Here is a 17,260-nt window from a genome sequence, read left to right as displayed (position 1 = left end):
GAAATGCATACTGAAATCGAATAAATAAAATAACTAAATAGAAAAACAAAATGCATTAATAAACACTGATAGCCTACTGGTTCGTTTTCCTCTTCATGCTGCTTATAACTGATATAACAAATATATTTTGATAGACCTACTCTCTTACTCAGATTGTTTTTACTGCTGAAGATAGAAACAATATGCGGAATAAATTATTATTATCACTGGCTTTTCTGTCACGTTACTGCAAACACGTAGGTTATTTTCATAAGAGGACAAAATAAAGTGAAAATCATTTTCTGTGGTAATAAACAGCATGCCAAAGATGCACATAGCAAAAGTTGCATCTATTCCAGAATATGTCTTAAATGTAAGTGTTCTTTGAAACAGAATAGCAAAAAGGTAGACCCTTTCACTGACGGTATGTTCAGAAAACGTTTAGTTTCAAAGCATGTTTTTAGTTAGTAGTAGCACTGGAAGTTATTTGTGTTCTTATTTCTGTTTTTGGTGTAGTTTAAATGCATTCAAATTTGTATTTATCTATACATAATGTGTTTTTGTGTGCTTATTGATAAACGACTTCCTTGATTTTACCATAATCGTTATTTCATGTTTGGAATAGAAACTAAAGCATAGGGATTTTTTCTTGAATCTGTATGCGACGCAGCATAAATTCAAGCTCTTGGCTCGGCCTCTGACCATGACTGTTTAACTAATACATTTGAGGCGTGTTTTTCCATGCCCAAAGAAATGAAACTAGTACTTATTGATCGTTTTAGGGAATCGTGCAGACTTTGGGCTGTGTGGAATGTTGTCCTGCATAGCAAATCATCCACCAGTACACCACATTTAATTTGAACATGCAGAGGTCGTTCCCTTCCATGGAAAGTCTACATGGAAAGTTTATGATGTGGTGTAAGCAAGATTCTTGTTTTCCCACAATGTCTTCTTACTTGAAACTATGTCTGCCCAGTAGTACATACTGATAATAGGAAAATACTTTGTGTCCTTTTTTTTCACAGCCAGGAAAGTTGAAGAGGAAGTTCTCCTCATTCTTCAAGAGTCTGGTGATCGAGCTGGACAAAGACCTTTACGGACCTGATAATCATTTGGTTGAGGTTGGTGCTTGAAATCCTACTTATTTTTCCAGATTAAAAAAACAATTGTACTCATATCAGTAACTCGGGTTCGTATGGGTGTAACAAACACTCAGCGCACTCAGTCTATTGCAGGATTAGGCCTAACGAAATAATGCCAAACTTGTCTCAAATAATATTAGGCAATATATTATTATATATTTGTTCTTTTTTTTTTAACAACGCATTGTTGGTGCGTTGCTATTTTGAGGCAACTGAAATAGACTGCGCCACTGACCGAATGAAACCTGGTCTAAAGTCAATGGCGCAATATGTTTTTGGTTATTTAAAGAGCGCGCTAGATATATGCGCCTGTAGGCGGGTGCATAGCACGAGTACATTCTGCTTTCTACACACAGAGGAGCGCAGCAGCACACAAACATGCCAAATATTTAAAATAAATGGATTGCAATGTAAAAGATTATAATTGTGTACATAAAGATAAAAATCTGGCTTGTCCTTTAGATGGACTGCTCGCGCGCTTTAACCTTGGAGAAGCTTGCAGTCTTTGCTCTTGCAAATTCCGGGATATGTAAATAGCGAATCAGCCATGCCGCGAGCGCGCAACTGGCTCTTAAATGGAATTGGAGATGAGACTGTAATTGGTTTACTGCACGTTTTGCCCAAAACACACCCATGACTCATAAAGAGAATAGGGACAACCCTTTTAGACCATGCGCCTGGCGCGCTGACAGTTTTCTGTCCTTAAACTAGCAAAAGTGGATTCGGACACACTTTAAGTGCACTTGCACCCTGCGCTTTAGACCATGCGCATAGATCGTTAAAATAGAGCTCCTCGTTTTCAGACCAGCACCCCAATGGGTGGAAATGCATTTGCTATTTATACATGATGTGAAAATGAAAACTGCATTCAACTGAAACGAGCAAAAAACACTTAAAAAAAATAATATTCAGGCCCTGCAAGCTCTTGCAAATGGTAGTCAAGTTTTGTGAAGCATGTAAAATGTAGGCCTATTTAATTTGCCAGACAGTCAGCAATTTAAATTGGGAATGTTATTTTAGGATCTTTTTTAGCACAATATCATCACTTTTTATGATTAATTATACTGGAAAAGCATGAAAATACACATTGAAAGAACTGGAAAAGTCCTGGAATTTGACTTTGTAAAAGGTGTAAGAACTCTGAGTAATGAATATTTAACAGTTTACACAATATTTATAAATTAATGTTAAACAATGTGGAGCATGGTTGTATGTGATTTTCTATAGTAGGCTACATATAGACATGTTGTATAGCACTTTACTGTATATAGTCTGAAGTTACAGTTAAAAAGTTACAGTCTGAGGTGTTAAATTGTCTTTTGATCTTTTGCTTTTTGTATGTGGTAGGGCTGCACGATAATTTACCGCGATACCAATAAATCCTATTGGAATCAAGCTGGCTGCGATAAAAAATATCGCCGCATTGCATATGCGTAGCTTGTCCGTGAAGCACGGCTCTGGGATTAGTAGGAAATGCTGCTCGATCTAAAAGCAGTGCGAGTTTGAGTCGCTTATAATGTAGATTTGAAAAAGCAACACCCGTCAAACATGATCATGATAAATATACTTTATTATCATAAAAATACCTGATGAGGCTTTCCTACGTTCTAGAACGTGTTATGGTCTTCTTCTGCAGTGCGTATTTGGAGTTTCTGCACGAGAGCGCCCTCTGGCTTTCGGGTGCAGCAGCATTTTCCGTACTTCCTAGCAAACACAGAACGTTCCCGTAAGGTTAGTTTTTGGTTCCCTTTTGGTTATTTTTTTGGGAACCAAAAAATAACGTTCTAAGAACGTTCTTTTCAGGTTTTATTTTTGCAAACAGAAGATAACGTTCCCAGAACGTTGCAGGCTGGTTTTTTTAAATAACCAGAAAACAACGTTCTCTGATGGTTATTTATTGGTTATTTTTTTGCAACCAGAAAATAACCAGAAAATAACGTTTTCTGATGGTTATTTTTTGTAACCAGAAAATAACCAGAAAGTAACGTTCCCTGATGGTTATTTTCTGGTTATTTTTTTGCAACCAGAAAATAACCAGAAAATAACGTTCTCTGATGGTTATTTATTGGTTATTTTTTTGCAACCAGAAAATAACCAGAAAGTAACGTTCCCTGATGGTTCTTTTTTTGGCTATTTTTTATGGTAAAAATAGTCAAAACTGGTAAACGTCAGTAACATGTGCAATACATAAATTATAAGATTACATTGAAAACCAAATGAAAGTAATAAATGTGCCCTTTAATGGCTGAAAATAATAAACTAGTTAAGCTAAATGAAAATACAATCATCTATATCCATGTGTATTTCTTTAGTGTGGTTGTCTGTTACTGTATGTGTGTGCGCTCGAGCACGTGCATTCTCCGCTCTGCCGCGCACTCCCGTCATTTAAAAATTAACGGTCATTTCGTTTTACCTCACCGACTAACACATTAGTTTAGCGGTTTATTTATTTTAATTTTTTATTTAAAACCGTACAGATTTGAGAGTAGACTTATATTTTCGTGATTTTCGATTGATTTGACACATCTAAATCAACAGACCATGATGAAAGGACTGAAACTCAGGGCTTTTGATTGTTATATCTAAAGACGGGGCCGCGCTATACTTCTGTGGTGAGACAAGAATATTGTTAGCCTGAAGATAATTAAATGTTTATTCTTCTGTCAATAAAAATCTGCTTTAAATATTGTGTTGAAGTCATTGGTTATTTTATTTCAATATCTATAATGTCTGATGTTGAGGTAGGCCTACACACAGTGTGGTTTTATTAGAAATGATATACTGTGCTGTTTAAATCGAAAATTAGGCTACTTTAGTGATGAAAAAGGAATTATTAGGCTAAAAGAATAATCTAATGCATTGATTTCATCCTCCATATTGTGTGGGATGATGTATTTTACTTATTTTAATTAGATTAACGTTAGACAAGCGATGGATAAAAACACAGCATGGATGTATTCATTACTGACGTGTAAACGGACCGAGAAAAATATTTTAGGCTAACGTTCTGGGAACGTTCCCCTAAGGTTAGTTTCTGGTTCCCAGAAAGTTTTTTTAAGGTTTGTTTTTGGTTATCTTTACGGAAATAAAACGTTAGTTTCATGGTTTCTATAACGTTAGGGTAACGTTCCCCTAACGTTAGTTTTTGGTTCCCAGAACGTTATGGGAACCAGAAACTAACGTTCTATTAACGTAAAGAAAACTTTCCTGGAGAACCAAAAACGAACCTTAGAAAATAACGTTCTGGGAACCAAAAACTAACGTTAGGGGAACGTTCTGGGAACCAAAAACTAACGTTAGGGGAACGTTCTGGGAACCAAAAATTGTTAGCTGGGCAAAAGCTGTGCATAAATCACGTGATATTTATCATCGGTTTATCGCGACAGCCCTATTTGTAGGTATGCATGTTAATCTCTCTTTACTTTCTGCAGTGGCATCGAACCCAGAACACTCAGGAGACAGACGGTTTTCAGGTGAAGAGACCTGGTGATGTTAGTGTGCGCTGCACTCTGCTGTTAATGCTGGATTACCAGGTAACGTTCACCAAATACATCCAGTAAATATATTTACTGTATATCTACTCAAGAATACTGAATTTCACTGAATTCTTAAAAATGTCATTTTAAAATTCTTTTCATTTTAACACATTTTTGGAACTCCCAGATCTAACATTATGGGCCAATTGATTTTTGTATTTCTTAAGAGACATTTCAGATTTTACCAGGAATTCCTGTAGAAATAATGAGAAATAAACAAAACAATGAATGCATAATAGTGAATATCACAAAGTATGAGAGAGTATTTTAAAAAATCTTACGGTACATTAGGTTTACACTGTAAATTCAAGTAATACTTCAATTTGTTCACAAAACTACAGGCAATTGATCAAAGTTTAAACTAAATTACTGTAGGGGAGTTCAATCTTAAACGGATAAAACTATTAGGGAAGCACTAAATATCGAAATTTGCGAAATATCACAAATGGCATATTGCAATAATTGCTTTGTTTTAGTTCTTTGGAGATAGCAGAGAGACTAGCAATGTAAATGTTACTGCTGTGTGGAAGATGATCAACGATCAAAGAAATGTTGATACTTTTATGCCAGTTATAAAAATGTTAAGGTTTAAAATACATTTGAATATAGTTTAAATCGGATTTACAAAGCATGATCGAATCGCACATTATATATTGCATTATTTAGCATGTTACTGCATATAACATTTTTCTTTAATACCATAATATTTATCTACTTTGCCTTGTTTCAGTTAATAGGCCTTTAATCATGTGTCAATGCTCTAAAATGCTTTGAACACCGTGACCTAACAGCAAAGGTTAACTGAGTTTATTTGTGCCCTGTTTTCAGCCGCCTCAGTTTAAACTGGATCCGAGACTGGCTCGTCTTCTGGGTATTCACACACAGACTCGCTCCAGTATTATACAAGCACTCTGGCAGTATGTCAAAACCAACAAACTGCAGGACTCCCATGACAAGGAGTACATCAACTGTGATAAGTACTTCCAGCAGGTACAGTACACTTGATAAAAAACTACAAGTTGTTCTTTTGTAATAACTGCATGAAGCCATGAAAGATTTCTGAAGCAAGGATACTATTTTATTGTTATATTTTATGCACCGAAGAGCTTTTTGTAAGTGCTGATGATCTCGTCCTCTCATAGATCTTTGACTGTCCGCGTCTGAAGTTCTCTGAAATTCCACAGCGTCTCACTAATCTTCTGCTGCCCCCCGACCCTATTGTCATCAACCACATCATAAGGTTTGTACAATCTGTAAATAAAATGTATTACAGATGTTATCACCAGCTGCTTTTGTTTTCATTATCTTTTTAATGCAACCTCTGTTTTTAAAATACTGTAGATCTTTATGCAATCAAAATCAGGAGGATTTCATCTTAGTCCTTGGACATGCTTTGTGCCCTGTTTATTTTCGGTAAACTCTAATCTTATAAAAAATGAAAGCATTCTCATATGTTATTTTTGTCTGTGAGTACAGCGTTGACCCTAATGATCAAAAGAAAACGGCGTGCTATGACATTGATGTAGAGGTGGAAGATCCCCTTAAAGCTCAGATGAGCAGCTTTCTGCTCTCCACAGCCAATCAGCAAGAGATTGCCTCACTGGATAACAAGGTTAGCCAGAGACTTGCATAACAGTGTGGGCACAATGTAACAAATGACTCTGGACATTCGTTCTGAATTTTGCAATCTCAAATTCTGACTGATATTATTTCAGTGACATTGAATATATGAACAGGTAAAAAATCTGGATTTAACCATTTTTGTTGTGCTATTATGTGTATGAATACATTTATGTATTTTTATGATAATGTGATTCTAAACCAGATCCATGAGACTATTGAGTCTATAAATCAGCTTAAGATCCAGAGAGATTTCATGCTCAGCTTCTCCAGAGATCCCAAAGGCTACATCCAGGACTGGCTCAAATCCCAGAGCAGAGATCTTAAAGTCTGTACAACTTTCATTTTTACGCTATGCATTTTACGACTAAATCTATACATATTATTTTAAAGCCAGATTTATTTAGCATACTTAAAGGTGCTGTGTGTAATTTTTTGGAGAATCTATTGACAGAAATGCAATATAATATACATAACTATGTCTTCAGAGGTGTATAAAGACCTTACATCATGAAGCGTTGCGTTTTTATTACCTTGGGAATTCTGTCCCATCCATCTACATAAAATGTGGGTCCTCTTACATGGAATATGCCATGTTGTTTCTACAGTAGCCCTAAATGGACAAGCTGCTCTACAGAGCGCATTTCGTAAATATGTTATCTCCTTTAGCATAGAAGCGAAAACGTGACAATATCTTAGTCCTGTGTCAGCCACCATAGTGCTTCAAAAGGGAGGGGGAAGTGAGCTGTTGGTTGCAATTCACAACCTCACTGCTAGATGCCACTAAATTTCATACACTGGACCTTTAAATATGTTTGTTTATTGTTAACTGCAAACATTTATGATCTTCCCTAGTTACACATCAGATTAAGTCTTGCATTTCTTACTGAGTTTACCTTTTGATTGTTTTGTAGCTTATGACAGATGTTGTTGGGAACCCAGAGGAGGAGAGAAGAGCAGAGTTTTATCATGAGCCATGGTCTCAGGAGGCTGTCAGTCGATACTTCTATTGCAAGGTAAGGATATAAAAATATATGACAAATTGTATTAACCACAAAACATATTTTATGTGTACACTGTTACTGTATAATGTAATTGTTGTATTGTGGTATTGTTTAACTACAATAAGCATCCCTATTTCTCCAAAGATTCAGCAGAGGAGACAGGAGCTGGAACAGGTTTTGGCTTTGAGGACCACCTAAACCCCACATCACTCACATTCAGACAACAAGGCTCGATGGTGACAACATTTGCTCCCTGCACTGTTTCTGCAGTGTATGAGAATTCGTGTACGTGTTCAGTCATTGTCATCGCATGACCTACGATTTACCATACTGGACCAATTCAGTCACCACAACAGCCCTTAGATCTCCACTGTATGTACATTTCAGCCGAACGTGGTACGGTGTCTTCCATTCTGGATGAATTCATTTCAACTTGAAGACTTGGCTTCAGGCTCACAGACTGTGAAACCAACCTGTGTTGGAGCATGAATTGGATTCAGCTTTCCTTGTCTGTCATCAATTCTTGGAATTCAGACATTTTGCTTATTAGTGTGACTTTTGGATCTAGAATGATTATTTTAAAATGTCTGCCCTTTTTTGTCATAAGTGTATTTATGAAGTACTTTGAGGAAGGCAGCTTTTAATAGGAACATTAAGGAGCATATTTCAGTATTACCTTAACCAACTACAGGGTATGTTACTCTGCTCTCCCTACCACACCTATTGAGCTGCTTTATTTAAGCAAACATTGTACAGAAACATTGAAGGAGGTTGTTTTAAATGAGGTATTTAAACGCTATTTAGAAGGATCTGATTGGTCACTGCTTTTGAAAGCCTTTATTGTATATGAAGAAATGACATGAAGAAAGTGGGCCATACATGCAAAATAATAATTAATCATAAAAACAATTGGACAGATGGATTAACAGTCAGTTAGATAAACTTGATTATTCTGTCAAATCACTTTTTCAATGTTTCATCGTTTTACAACCTTTTCATGCACATTTTAGACCATTTTCTTTGAACCCTATATTATTTTATGTTTTAATAGTTTTACCAAAGGTCAAAATGACTGAAAAACAGACTTTGAATAGATGAAGGACTTTTGCTTTCCGACTCTTAGAGTCTTTGCACTAAATCATGGATGATCAATGAGTGCTTCGAAAGCTTTCCATGCTAATTATTTGTTACTTTAAACAAAAACAAATGAAGGATGAATAAGGGGAAAACATGTTGAAATGCACATTTGTTTGACATTAATAATTTGATCATTGCTGTATAGTTTTGTTTTCTCGCTGCCTCTGAGTGTTGATCTAGAACTGATGGATTTTTAGTGTCAAGTGAGAGATGATTTGTATAGGTCAGTTATTGGGTGTTCTTGCAGTTGCCTGCCTGTGACCCTCACATGTTTTCTCATAGAGAGAAATGCTGATGGGTGACCTCTGTGTTGCACTCAGAGTATTTTTTACACCAATGCATGCTGCATGGACATTTTTATACTTTCATACAAGGACATGAGAGACCTGATAGCTTTGGAACTGGATCAGAAGAGCACTGATCTTTAGTTTGTGACGCTCTACATTATAACCTAACATGTACAGCAGAGGCCATTTGAGGTCATATGTTGTGTTTTGATTGTTTGTTTTGTTTGTCTTTTTGAAAGATTGTGTAATTTAATAAGTGGATAAGAGAAGCACACTAAGGATTTTTGCCTCTTTGCAACAAGAGCACCTCCCTTTGACTCTTGTGGGTACTACATGTACAGTGTCCGCCATTTTGAACATTGAGTTGTAACATAATGTAACATTCAGTATGACACCTGCCCTTGATGTTGTAGCAACTGAAGATTTTCTTTTTTGTGTGAAGCATTCTCTTGCTTTCCAAGCAACCAATTTTGCTGTACCTGACTTTGGTTCGACATGGCTTTGATGTTAACCCCAGTTCTTGTACAGAACTGTCCATAAATTCCGTGGTCAGTCTGTCAAACTTCGAGGCAGAGTAAATGGGATAACACTGCCCTCTAGTGCTCGTTAAAGGGAAACATCTTCCCCAAACGGTGAGGGCAAGCTATTCTCAGCACAGTATTGGAATGGGATCACTGTTGATTCTGTAGTATTTATATACGAAATACGTCAAGGCTTTAAACTTATTTGAAACCTCTGTTATAACCATTTTATTTGGTTGTAGTGTTTGTCTCGTGTGTGTTTATAGAACTACTGCCAGCAGATATCTACACACGTAGGTTTGAATGATACACTTTGTCATTTTGTTTTTCTCACAGTATTTGTACTGCAAGTTTGTTGTCTCACTTTGTTCTACTTTCACCAGAGATTATTACGAAAATGTAGTACCTGTGTTAGACAGTGAGGATGTAAATAAACAAACGGTTGCCAAAGTTTGTGAATGGAACACACTGAAAATGTGTTTGCGTGTATGTGAAAACGAAAAAAAATGTACACATGGTTTGATAACAAGATTGTGGTAGCTGAGAATAAAAGACTCACATTGCTTTTGATTTTGTTGTAAATATTAGGTTGGCACTATTATATATATTTTAACTATTTATGTATTTGTCTATAAAATGAAGTTAAAACATTTCAGTTAAACACTTGAACCATGTTGTACTGTATTTCTCAGTAAGATCGCATCTTAGAAAGTCCAAAAAGAGTTGGTGTTTTAAATTACCATTTCATTTAGCACATGCTTTTACTTACAAATGAGGAATACGACAAGTTTTCCATCCAGTATAGGCCATATTTTAAAAGAACCATTCACTGCCTCTCTACTGTACACAGGGCTCCCCACTGTTCTCATAAATAAAAAGGAGGGTGGCAAGATGTTCAGTGAGACTTTCATACATAAAGTCAGAGGAAGAATTTATTGTATTAACCCACATTTTCCTCTGGAACAAGACGGAACACCCTATTTTACGTACAACTTTATCTCTTTGCCCCTTTTACACATAGTGTGTGGTATTGAATTTTAACCAAACTCTTACTGAGCCCATTTAAGGTGAGAGCGAAGCACAGATCCAGTTAACAGATTGTGGCGAGCCAGACTAATCCAGCTTTGTGAAGACTGCTCATATCTTCCAGTCTGTGACCCAAGAGTATAGACTCTTTGTAAAACAATTTCTAAATGTCCTACAATGAAAAAGTCAATAGAGGCCAATGGTGTTTGGTTACCAACATTCTTCAAAATATATTTTGTGTTCTGCAGAAGAAAGCGAGTCATACAGGTTTGGAATGACATGAGGGTAAGTAAATGATGACAGAATGTTCATTTTTGGGTGAACTGTCCCTTTCCCAGCAGCTTCGGAACAGAAATAATATAGGCCTATATCTTAATCCCATCATGTAGTTTCATTCTCAACCATTGGTCAGGAAACGAGAATAAAGTAGATCAACTCTATACCCAGAGGTACTGAATTTGTCTGGAAAAGATGCAGAACTTGCTTCATGCAATGGCATAACAGTATGAAAACAAATGCATGAAAACCACAGATAATTTTCACAGATAATGACTTTATTCAGTCCTGACATATTCAGCACATTCCTTTCGAAGGTCATACAATCATACAGCTGATGGAAAAGGTTGGCTCAAGAGGCTGAGATTTGGAACTAAACCTCTGCTAACCATGAAGACTGTAATGTTTATATAGTAACAACTTCAAGAGTTCCCTTTCACCTGCATTTAGTCATTGGCAGTCATGTAAACAAAGTTAATTTCTCAGGTTAAATTTGGAGAAATTTATACAGAATATATAGAATGTGTTGTCTTCAGGTTAAATGAGTCCGCTGGTTTATTAGTCATATACTCCATGTACAAATTTACGGGTCAACACTTGAGTAACAGGTCTTCACTGTGTCTAGTTGAACTAAAACATTGGCTGTTCTGTGCAGAGAAATTCACAACGTCAACATCAGTAGGTCCTTTTCCATGAGGCAGATTATGGTTCATGACTAGTCCGGGTTTTTTAAGGCCACCAAAATGAGATTCATGAAGTTTAAGCCAAGTTAAGGCATGCTTCCAGTAGTTCTTAGGTGCTGTTAGCCTGCTCTTGTTCAAACAAAGCCATGGCTAGGTGTGATCGAGAGGCCAGCCCCTCTAGGTTACTGAGCACACAGCGGTGATAGATATCCTCACTAAACCGTGGGTTACATTCCCTGTGAAAATATTTCTGAACTAGTGCCGGCTCAACAGCCCGAAAGACGTGCAACCCCGAGTAGCGGACAAATATCTCGTATACATCCATGTTCTCAAGCATCTCATCGTTGTCCAAGATGTCCGCTGCCATCTTTGTGCGGGCAGCCATGTAATCTGCATTGTAAAAGCAGGCTTCTTCAAAGACGTGACGGTCAAAGTGGCCATCATGCAGTGTCTCGGAAGCAAAAAATGAGGCGGCGGAAGGCTGCTGGTCACGGTTGATAAGAGCAGGACTGTACTCTTGGAAGTGGATTGGGAAGAACACCTGCCAACTGCTGATGGCATTCATACGGCAACGGTTGAGAAAATCAGCGTTGACCTCTGTCCAAACGTTGGCTAGGAAGAACAGGGTGTCTACTGGATGCTTCTTGGAGATGATGTCCATCAGTTTGACCTGGGAAGGAACTTCGGTCTTCACGCTGATCCAAGGAATTTTAACATCGCCGTAACGTTTCTCAACCTCGCCGATCATGGCTTTGACACCGGCGAAGACGTCTGTCTGGCTGACCCGCTGGGCATCAAAGGGGTCGTACACAAACAAGAAAGTGAGCAGAGCATTGTCATGGGTATCCAAAGCATTCATGACATACATGTCAAGGAAGTTACCCACAAAGTCCTGATCATGTGTCGTCACAGGGAGGATCACCTGCACCCGTGTCGCTTCCGTTACGTATGGCATGGGAATGATCTCCACAGCACTGAGCGGCTTCAGCAGACTTACCCGTTTGGCAATGACCTGACTATGACCCTTCTGCGTAAATGCTTCGAGGGCCAAATCCAGCACATATTCCATCCCTCGTGTAGGATCGAAGTGCCTGTACCCATTCAGTAGACGGCGCTTACGGAACCGCAGCTGGGGCTGATAGCGCTCGTTCAGACGGCTCACTGCAGTCTCCAGGACCGAATTAACATCTGCACGGTCCGCACCTCGAAGTTCACACTTTGGAGAACTGTCGGCACATGAATAAATGTGCTCCTCGGTGAAGTATTCCCAGTTGATCACCTCAAAGCGAGTCTTGGGCCGGAAGGGTGGGTTGATTCCGATGGGCCAGGTGGCTCCAGCTTTTCCTTCTGGAGTGAGCTCACTTATGTTATTGATCTGGACCTGTGACCAAACAGAACAAAACAAAAGCTTACATTAGCATTTTTTTTGTGCTTCTAGGGTATCATAAAGCTCACATGACAATAGCGCTGTCGTGGGCACAGTTGGTGAGAGGTCACACTTATACCAGAACTCGTCATATGTCGCAGAATATGCTTGACGGAAACCAATGCTTATAGTTTAACATGTTTAAAATATGAATATTTTAATTCTGTGTTCAACTGACGTCATATACATCCGGCATAGCATAAGGTCGGGATTAGTAAATTATGAGAGAATTTAAATTTTTGATTAACTGTCCTTTTAACTGGACAAGACAAAAAGTGGAGGGGAGAGATTTGTCTCATGATGTCGTGTTTAAAAAAAATACTACAATTTGTAATACTACAAATGAAAGCATGCATGTAAAGGGACAATGCAAAATGCAATTCATAACACATTCTAACAAAAGTGCAGTTTTTGAATTAGGGTTTTGCACATCCTGAGGACAAATATCTAAACAAACAAAAATATTTTGTTGAGGGCAATTCTTTGCATAGATCAGATAACATACTGTACCTGAAGTTGCTGTATCTGTGCATAGGTCCAGTCCAGTTCAATCTGGTTGTAGCGTTTGTGCAGGCGGTACATCAGGGCAGGTTCAGAGACTGGATGGACAGTGAAGGCATTCTTAAACTGGGCACCGTCTTCACGCTCTGGGTCTACATTCTTCTGTAGCTCAAAGTAACGGTAAGTCATCTCCTAAATCATTTGGAAAGAAAACAAACCATTTCAACTTCCCAATTATCTATCAAAAAAATGATGTAAATTGTAAAACATCATGCATTGCATCCATTAAAACCTTTCCTACATACTGGCACATGAGTCTTTAAATACAATGACTAAAAACCAAGTAACTCATCACCTGATGCTTCTCCACACAACTAAGACTTAAGTAATCAATGATGCAGCGACCAAGCCACTCATCTGGCCTGACACTGAGGATGTCGTTTCTGCAGGTGTCCAGATGTGGTTGCAATCGGGCCAGCAGGCTACGCGACAGTAGGTACCCGTATCCGCCATGACAATATCGGGCACGTTCTTCACCCCCAATAAACTCCTCCGCCCGTCCCATGTACAAATCCTGTCCCGCACTAAGATGGTTAACCAGCTCCATCACCCTTTCAGCTTGCGTGTACGTGTCGTCTTGCGCGAGGTAAAACCAATCGTACTCGTTGCCGTAGTGTTGGTGAAGGTGTCGTATAGTTTCATACATTAGCCAGACGGGCCGATCATCGCCATGAGCTACAACAGTCATGCCGTGCGGCGCCTTTGCACTTCGAAGGCCTGTGAAGAAGAAGGTGCGATGAAACCGATGAGCTACGGTTTTATTAACTGCCACACCCAATGTGCTCAGAGTGGCACGTGAGCTCAGGATGCCAACCAGAAGACGCTCTCGGATGCCCAGCTCTGTGTGAATGTAGCGAGTCCTGTTGAGAAAAATACATTAAATGCACATTTTAACAATGAACAGATGCTCATTTTTGAGTTGCGTTTTGTCTCTGAAGAGTTTTTTGCCAAGAATAATTAAACAGAGATCTATAAAAGAGGAACAACTATATATTTTTTTAATTACTGCTTCAAAGACCTAATCTAAAACAACTATTTCTAACAAAGATTTAAGTACAGGATGAGGCTAAACTGATTTTTTGTGACGTCTCACCTCAGAACTTTCTTATGTGGTTTGTTGGGATCCTTGTGATAGGGTACAATTCGTGGCTGGAAGTCCTCATTTCCGTCTCCATCTCTGCCATCCTGGTGATCCCTAACATGACCACTATGTAGGAGTCCCCCAGTGCCCAGTTCATCTCCACATGCCTCATCTGCGTCCCCCTGTGTCCAGGACACCATCAGAAGACTGAGGCTACAGCCCAAAGAAAGTCCCAGGATGAGAGGAAGAGCAGGCCGAATAACAGCCAAGAAAGAAGACAGGCGCATCGTAGAGTAATGTCTCTTAAAAGCCAGTCAGTAGATTTCAAATCTCCTCAGAGAGTAGTTCAAGCAGCAGTAAAGTTTTATGGTTTATATAGGTGATGATAACAGCAGATACAATTAACAACGTTCCTGTCATGAATTTTAACTGTATTCAATTCCTGACACTATATCTCTTATGGCAGAATGACTAGTAAAGTCAGTGATTACGACTTTACAATCAGATAAATCCACTGCTGACAATAATATTAAGTGTCGTGAATATACAACGTAAAATTGAGAATCAAAATTAAATATTCTGAAATGCCTCTTTAGAGGACATTTGGGTAACAGGAAAAGACATATGGGTCTGATGTAAACATGCGGGACCACTTCCTCAATGTAACTGTTATGTGACTTCAGACAGTAACAAATAAGGAAACCTTTATAAAGTCTAACATGTTCCTGCAAGAGATGTGCTACATTCGTGATTACATTAAGATTAAACCTTATTTTTACATTACTAGATCAGAAGTCAACCCCACTAGTGAACAAACGGTTAGATCGCTAACCCCTCGACAACATTTGCAACCAACACGCAACGTCCAAAAACTGGAATGTTCATGTTATTTTAAAGGTCAGGATATCAAATAATGATTTTGAAACCCATAATCAATGATGTTCGGTAAAATAGTCCTTCGGGTTTTTATGCGTAACGTTAGATCCTTTATTTGCGAGATGAACGACGTTAGCAACCACCAGCAAAATCTTCCGCACAAAAAGCTAATCCTGCTCTGGTTGTACAACGTGTCTTCTAAAGACTAATTCAAAGATACAAAAGCAAATGTAACATGACTTTCTTAGCTTCGCTGTGAATGTGTCCAGCATCGTCCAAGTATCAGATTTACCTGCAGATGTGCTATGGAGGAAGAAAAGAATCAATGCGTTTAAAAAGACCCAAGGAAACAAAAAGCGCACGCAACCGTTCCACGTATATATGATTCCCTGCGTTGATACAGTTACAGTTTATGCAACCCACCGACCGCGAGGTTTCTACTGTTCATATTGCGTCCATTGTCATATGCCAGATGCTGTCGTGCCCTCTCATTTGAGTCCAGAGACACGTCATCAGGCATGAATGACAACAAGCTCGAATTCATTCAACAAGATGTAGCCTATAACGAGTGAGTGAGTGAGTGAGAGAGCGAGACTATAACGAGTGAGTGAGTGAGTGAGAGAGAGAGAGAGAGAGAGAGAGAGACTATAACGAGTGAGTGAGTGAGTGAGAGAGAGAGACTATAACGAGTGAGTGAGTGAGTGAGTGAGAGAGAGACTATAACGAGTGAGTGAGTGAGTGAGAGCGAGAGAGACTATAACGAGTGAGTGAGTGAGAGAGAGAGAGAGAGAGAGAGAGAGAGAGAGAGCGAGAATTTTTTTGAATTTTAATAACTCTTTATTACAAATTGCCAAAGCTGCACATCACATTACCACACGGCAAAATATAAGGAAAACCAAAAATTAATCAATAGAAGAACATAACAATAAATAAATAAAAATTTTAAATAAATAAATATACATATATCCGCTGATAAGGTCTATTAAATCAGTTTAAGGCAAATATTTTCCAATGTCTAATACCATGTGTTGACAGGATGACCCAAGGGATGGAGGTTAAAAGTGACACAGAAACCCGTTGATGTGAGGAAGAGAGATATTTATTGTATTCTCTTCACCAAAACGCAAAAAATCCAGCAAAACACGGTGCAAACAAAAAGTGCCAAAATAACAGAAAGAAAATAAACGGTACAGTATGTACAAATTTACAGGCCAATTTCGATAAATCCAGCACACTACCCAAACTCCTACTCACAACCCACTTTGAATGAGTGTTTGGGGCCATTTTATATTCTAGGCCCCGCCCCTGGATCGTACCACGTTGGAGTTAGAAGTTTTGTACATATAACATTAAATATAATGAAACAAAATGCAAACTAATAAAAATAAATAAGAACACGTACACCATTCAAAATACAACTTACTAAACAGCACATACGCATATAAACAACAAACAATAGCTTTTTGTTGGTGTGATGGTTGTGACCCAGATGATGTCACATCCAAGATGGCTGTTAGTGCTGTGTCGGTACACGATCCGGGATGCCTGCACGATCCGTTCACGCATGCGCATAATGACGTAGTAGACAATTCTGTTTAGCGACGACACTGCACGATCCGGGATGCCTGCACGATCCGTTCACGCATGCGCATAATGACGTAGTAGACAATTCTGTTTAGCGACGACACTGCACGATCTGTTCCACGCTTGAGCACCTTTGTACCGCGACTTTCACTACTGTCCACCTCTGGTCTCATGTCACTTCTGTGTGCACACTATGCGTTGAAATACTCTGTAACGTTTCCCCAGACTTGTTTGTAGTTCTTTCTTCATGTAAGTGCAGATAGTCTAGGCAGAAATGCATATTATGTTCCTTATTGTGTTCTGTAACCACCATTGAAGGGATTATTCCTCATTTAGATTATATAGATAGATATATTAGCCTATATATAGACCCATACTAATACAAAACGAGTCGATTTAAAGTGAACTAATATTAGCAGCTTTTAATAAAAACCGTCTTTGACAATACTACTGACCTCAGATCGAAACACGGCAAGTTAAGTAGGCCTAATGCCATGCAGCAATGAATCGCAAAGGGGAGT

General features: G+C 38.5%; 2 protein-coding genes across 4 annotated transcripts in view; one reads left to right on the top strand and one right to left on the bottom strand.

The window, feature by feature from the left end:
• smarcd3b (SWI/SNF related, matrix associated, actin dependent regulator of chromatin, subfamily d, member 3b) overlaps positions 1-9,865 on the top strand; it is a 40,102-nt gene extending 30,237 nt beyond the window's left edge. Inside the window, exons 7-14 of one of the 3 annotated variants that reach the window (XM_057343086.1) lie at positions 1,005-1,100; positions 4,553-4,654; positions 5,486-5,647; positions 5,800-5,897; positions 6,134-6,269; positions 6,483-6,605; positions 7,192-7,293; positions 7,426-9,865. In XM_057343086.1, the coding sequence (XP_057199069.1) occupies positions 1,005-1,100; positions 4,553-4,654; positions 5,486-5,647; positions 5,800-5,897; positions 6,134-6,269; positions 6,483-6,605; positions 7,192-7,293; positions 7,426-7,479 (873 nt within the window). In that variant the 3' untranslated portion in view covers positions 7,480-9,865. The remainder of the gene's footprint in view (positions 1-1,004; positions 1,101-4,552; positions 4,655-5,485; positions 5,648-5,799; positions 5,898-6,133; positions 6,270-6,482; positions 6,606-7,191; positions 7,294-7,425) is intronic. The other 2 variants (XM_057343080.1, XM_057343091.1) reach the window with 2 other exon arrangements.
• A 920-nt stretch (positions 9,866-10,785) lies between these two features.
• Positions 10,786-15,728, bottom strand: chpf2 (chondroitin polymerizing factor 2). The gene is made up of 4 exons (XM_057345921.1): positions 14,292-15,728; positions 13,494-14,058; positions 13,148-13,330; positions 10,786-12,592 (listed from the first exon to the last, which is right to left on the bottom strand). Exons 1-4 carry the CDS (start codon positions 14,564-14,566, stop codon positions 11,321-11,323), a joined length of 2,295 nt encoding a protein of 764 aa, XP_057201904.1. The 5' UTR covers positions 14,567-15,728; the 3' UTR covers positions 10,786-11,320.
• Between the last annotated feature and the right edge of the window lie 1,532 nt (positions 15,729-17,260).

Source organism: Triplophysa rosa, linkage group LG1, assembly GCF_024868665.1.
Source record: "Triplophysa rosa linkage group LG1, Trosa_1v2, whole genome shotgun sequence".
In the NCBI taxonomy this organism is placed as follows: domain Eukaryota; kingdom Metazoa; phylum Chordata; class Actinopteri; order Cypriniformes; family Nemacheilidae; genus Triplophysa; species Triplophysa rosa.
The sequence above is the reverse complement of the archived record's forward strand: the minus strand, read 5'-3'. Positions and strand labels throughout refer to the sequence as shown.

Coding starts and splice junctions, on each gene's coding strand:
- chpf2 (XM_057345921.1), bottom strand. CDS start 14,566: ATGCGCCTGTCTTCTTTCTTGGCTGTTATTCGGCCTGCTCTTCCTCTC. Junction 14,059..14,291: donor CCACATAAGAAAGTTCTGAG/GTGAGACGTCAC, acceptor TTTTCTCAACAG/GACTCGCTACATTCACACAG. Junction 13,331..13,493: donor GTTGTGTGGAGAAGCATCAG/GTGATGAGTTAC, acceptor CAAATGATTTAG/GAGATGACTTACCGTTACTT.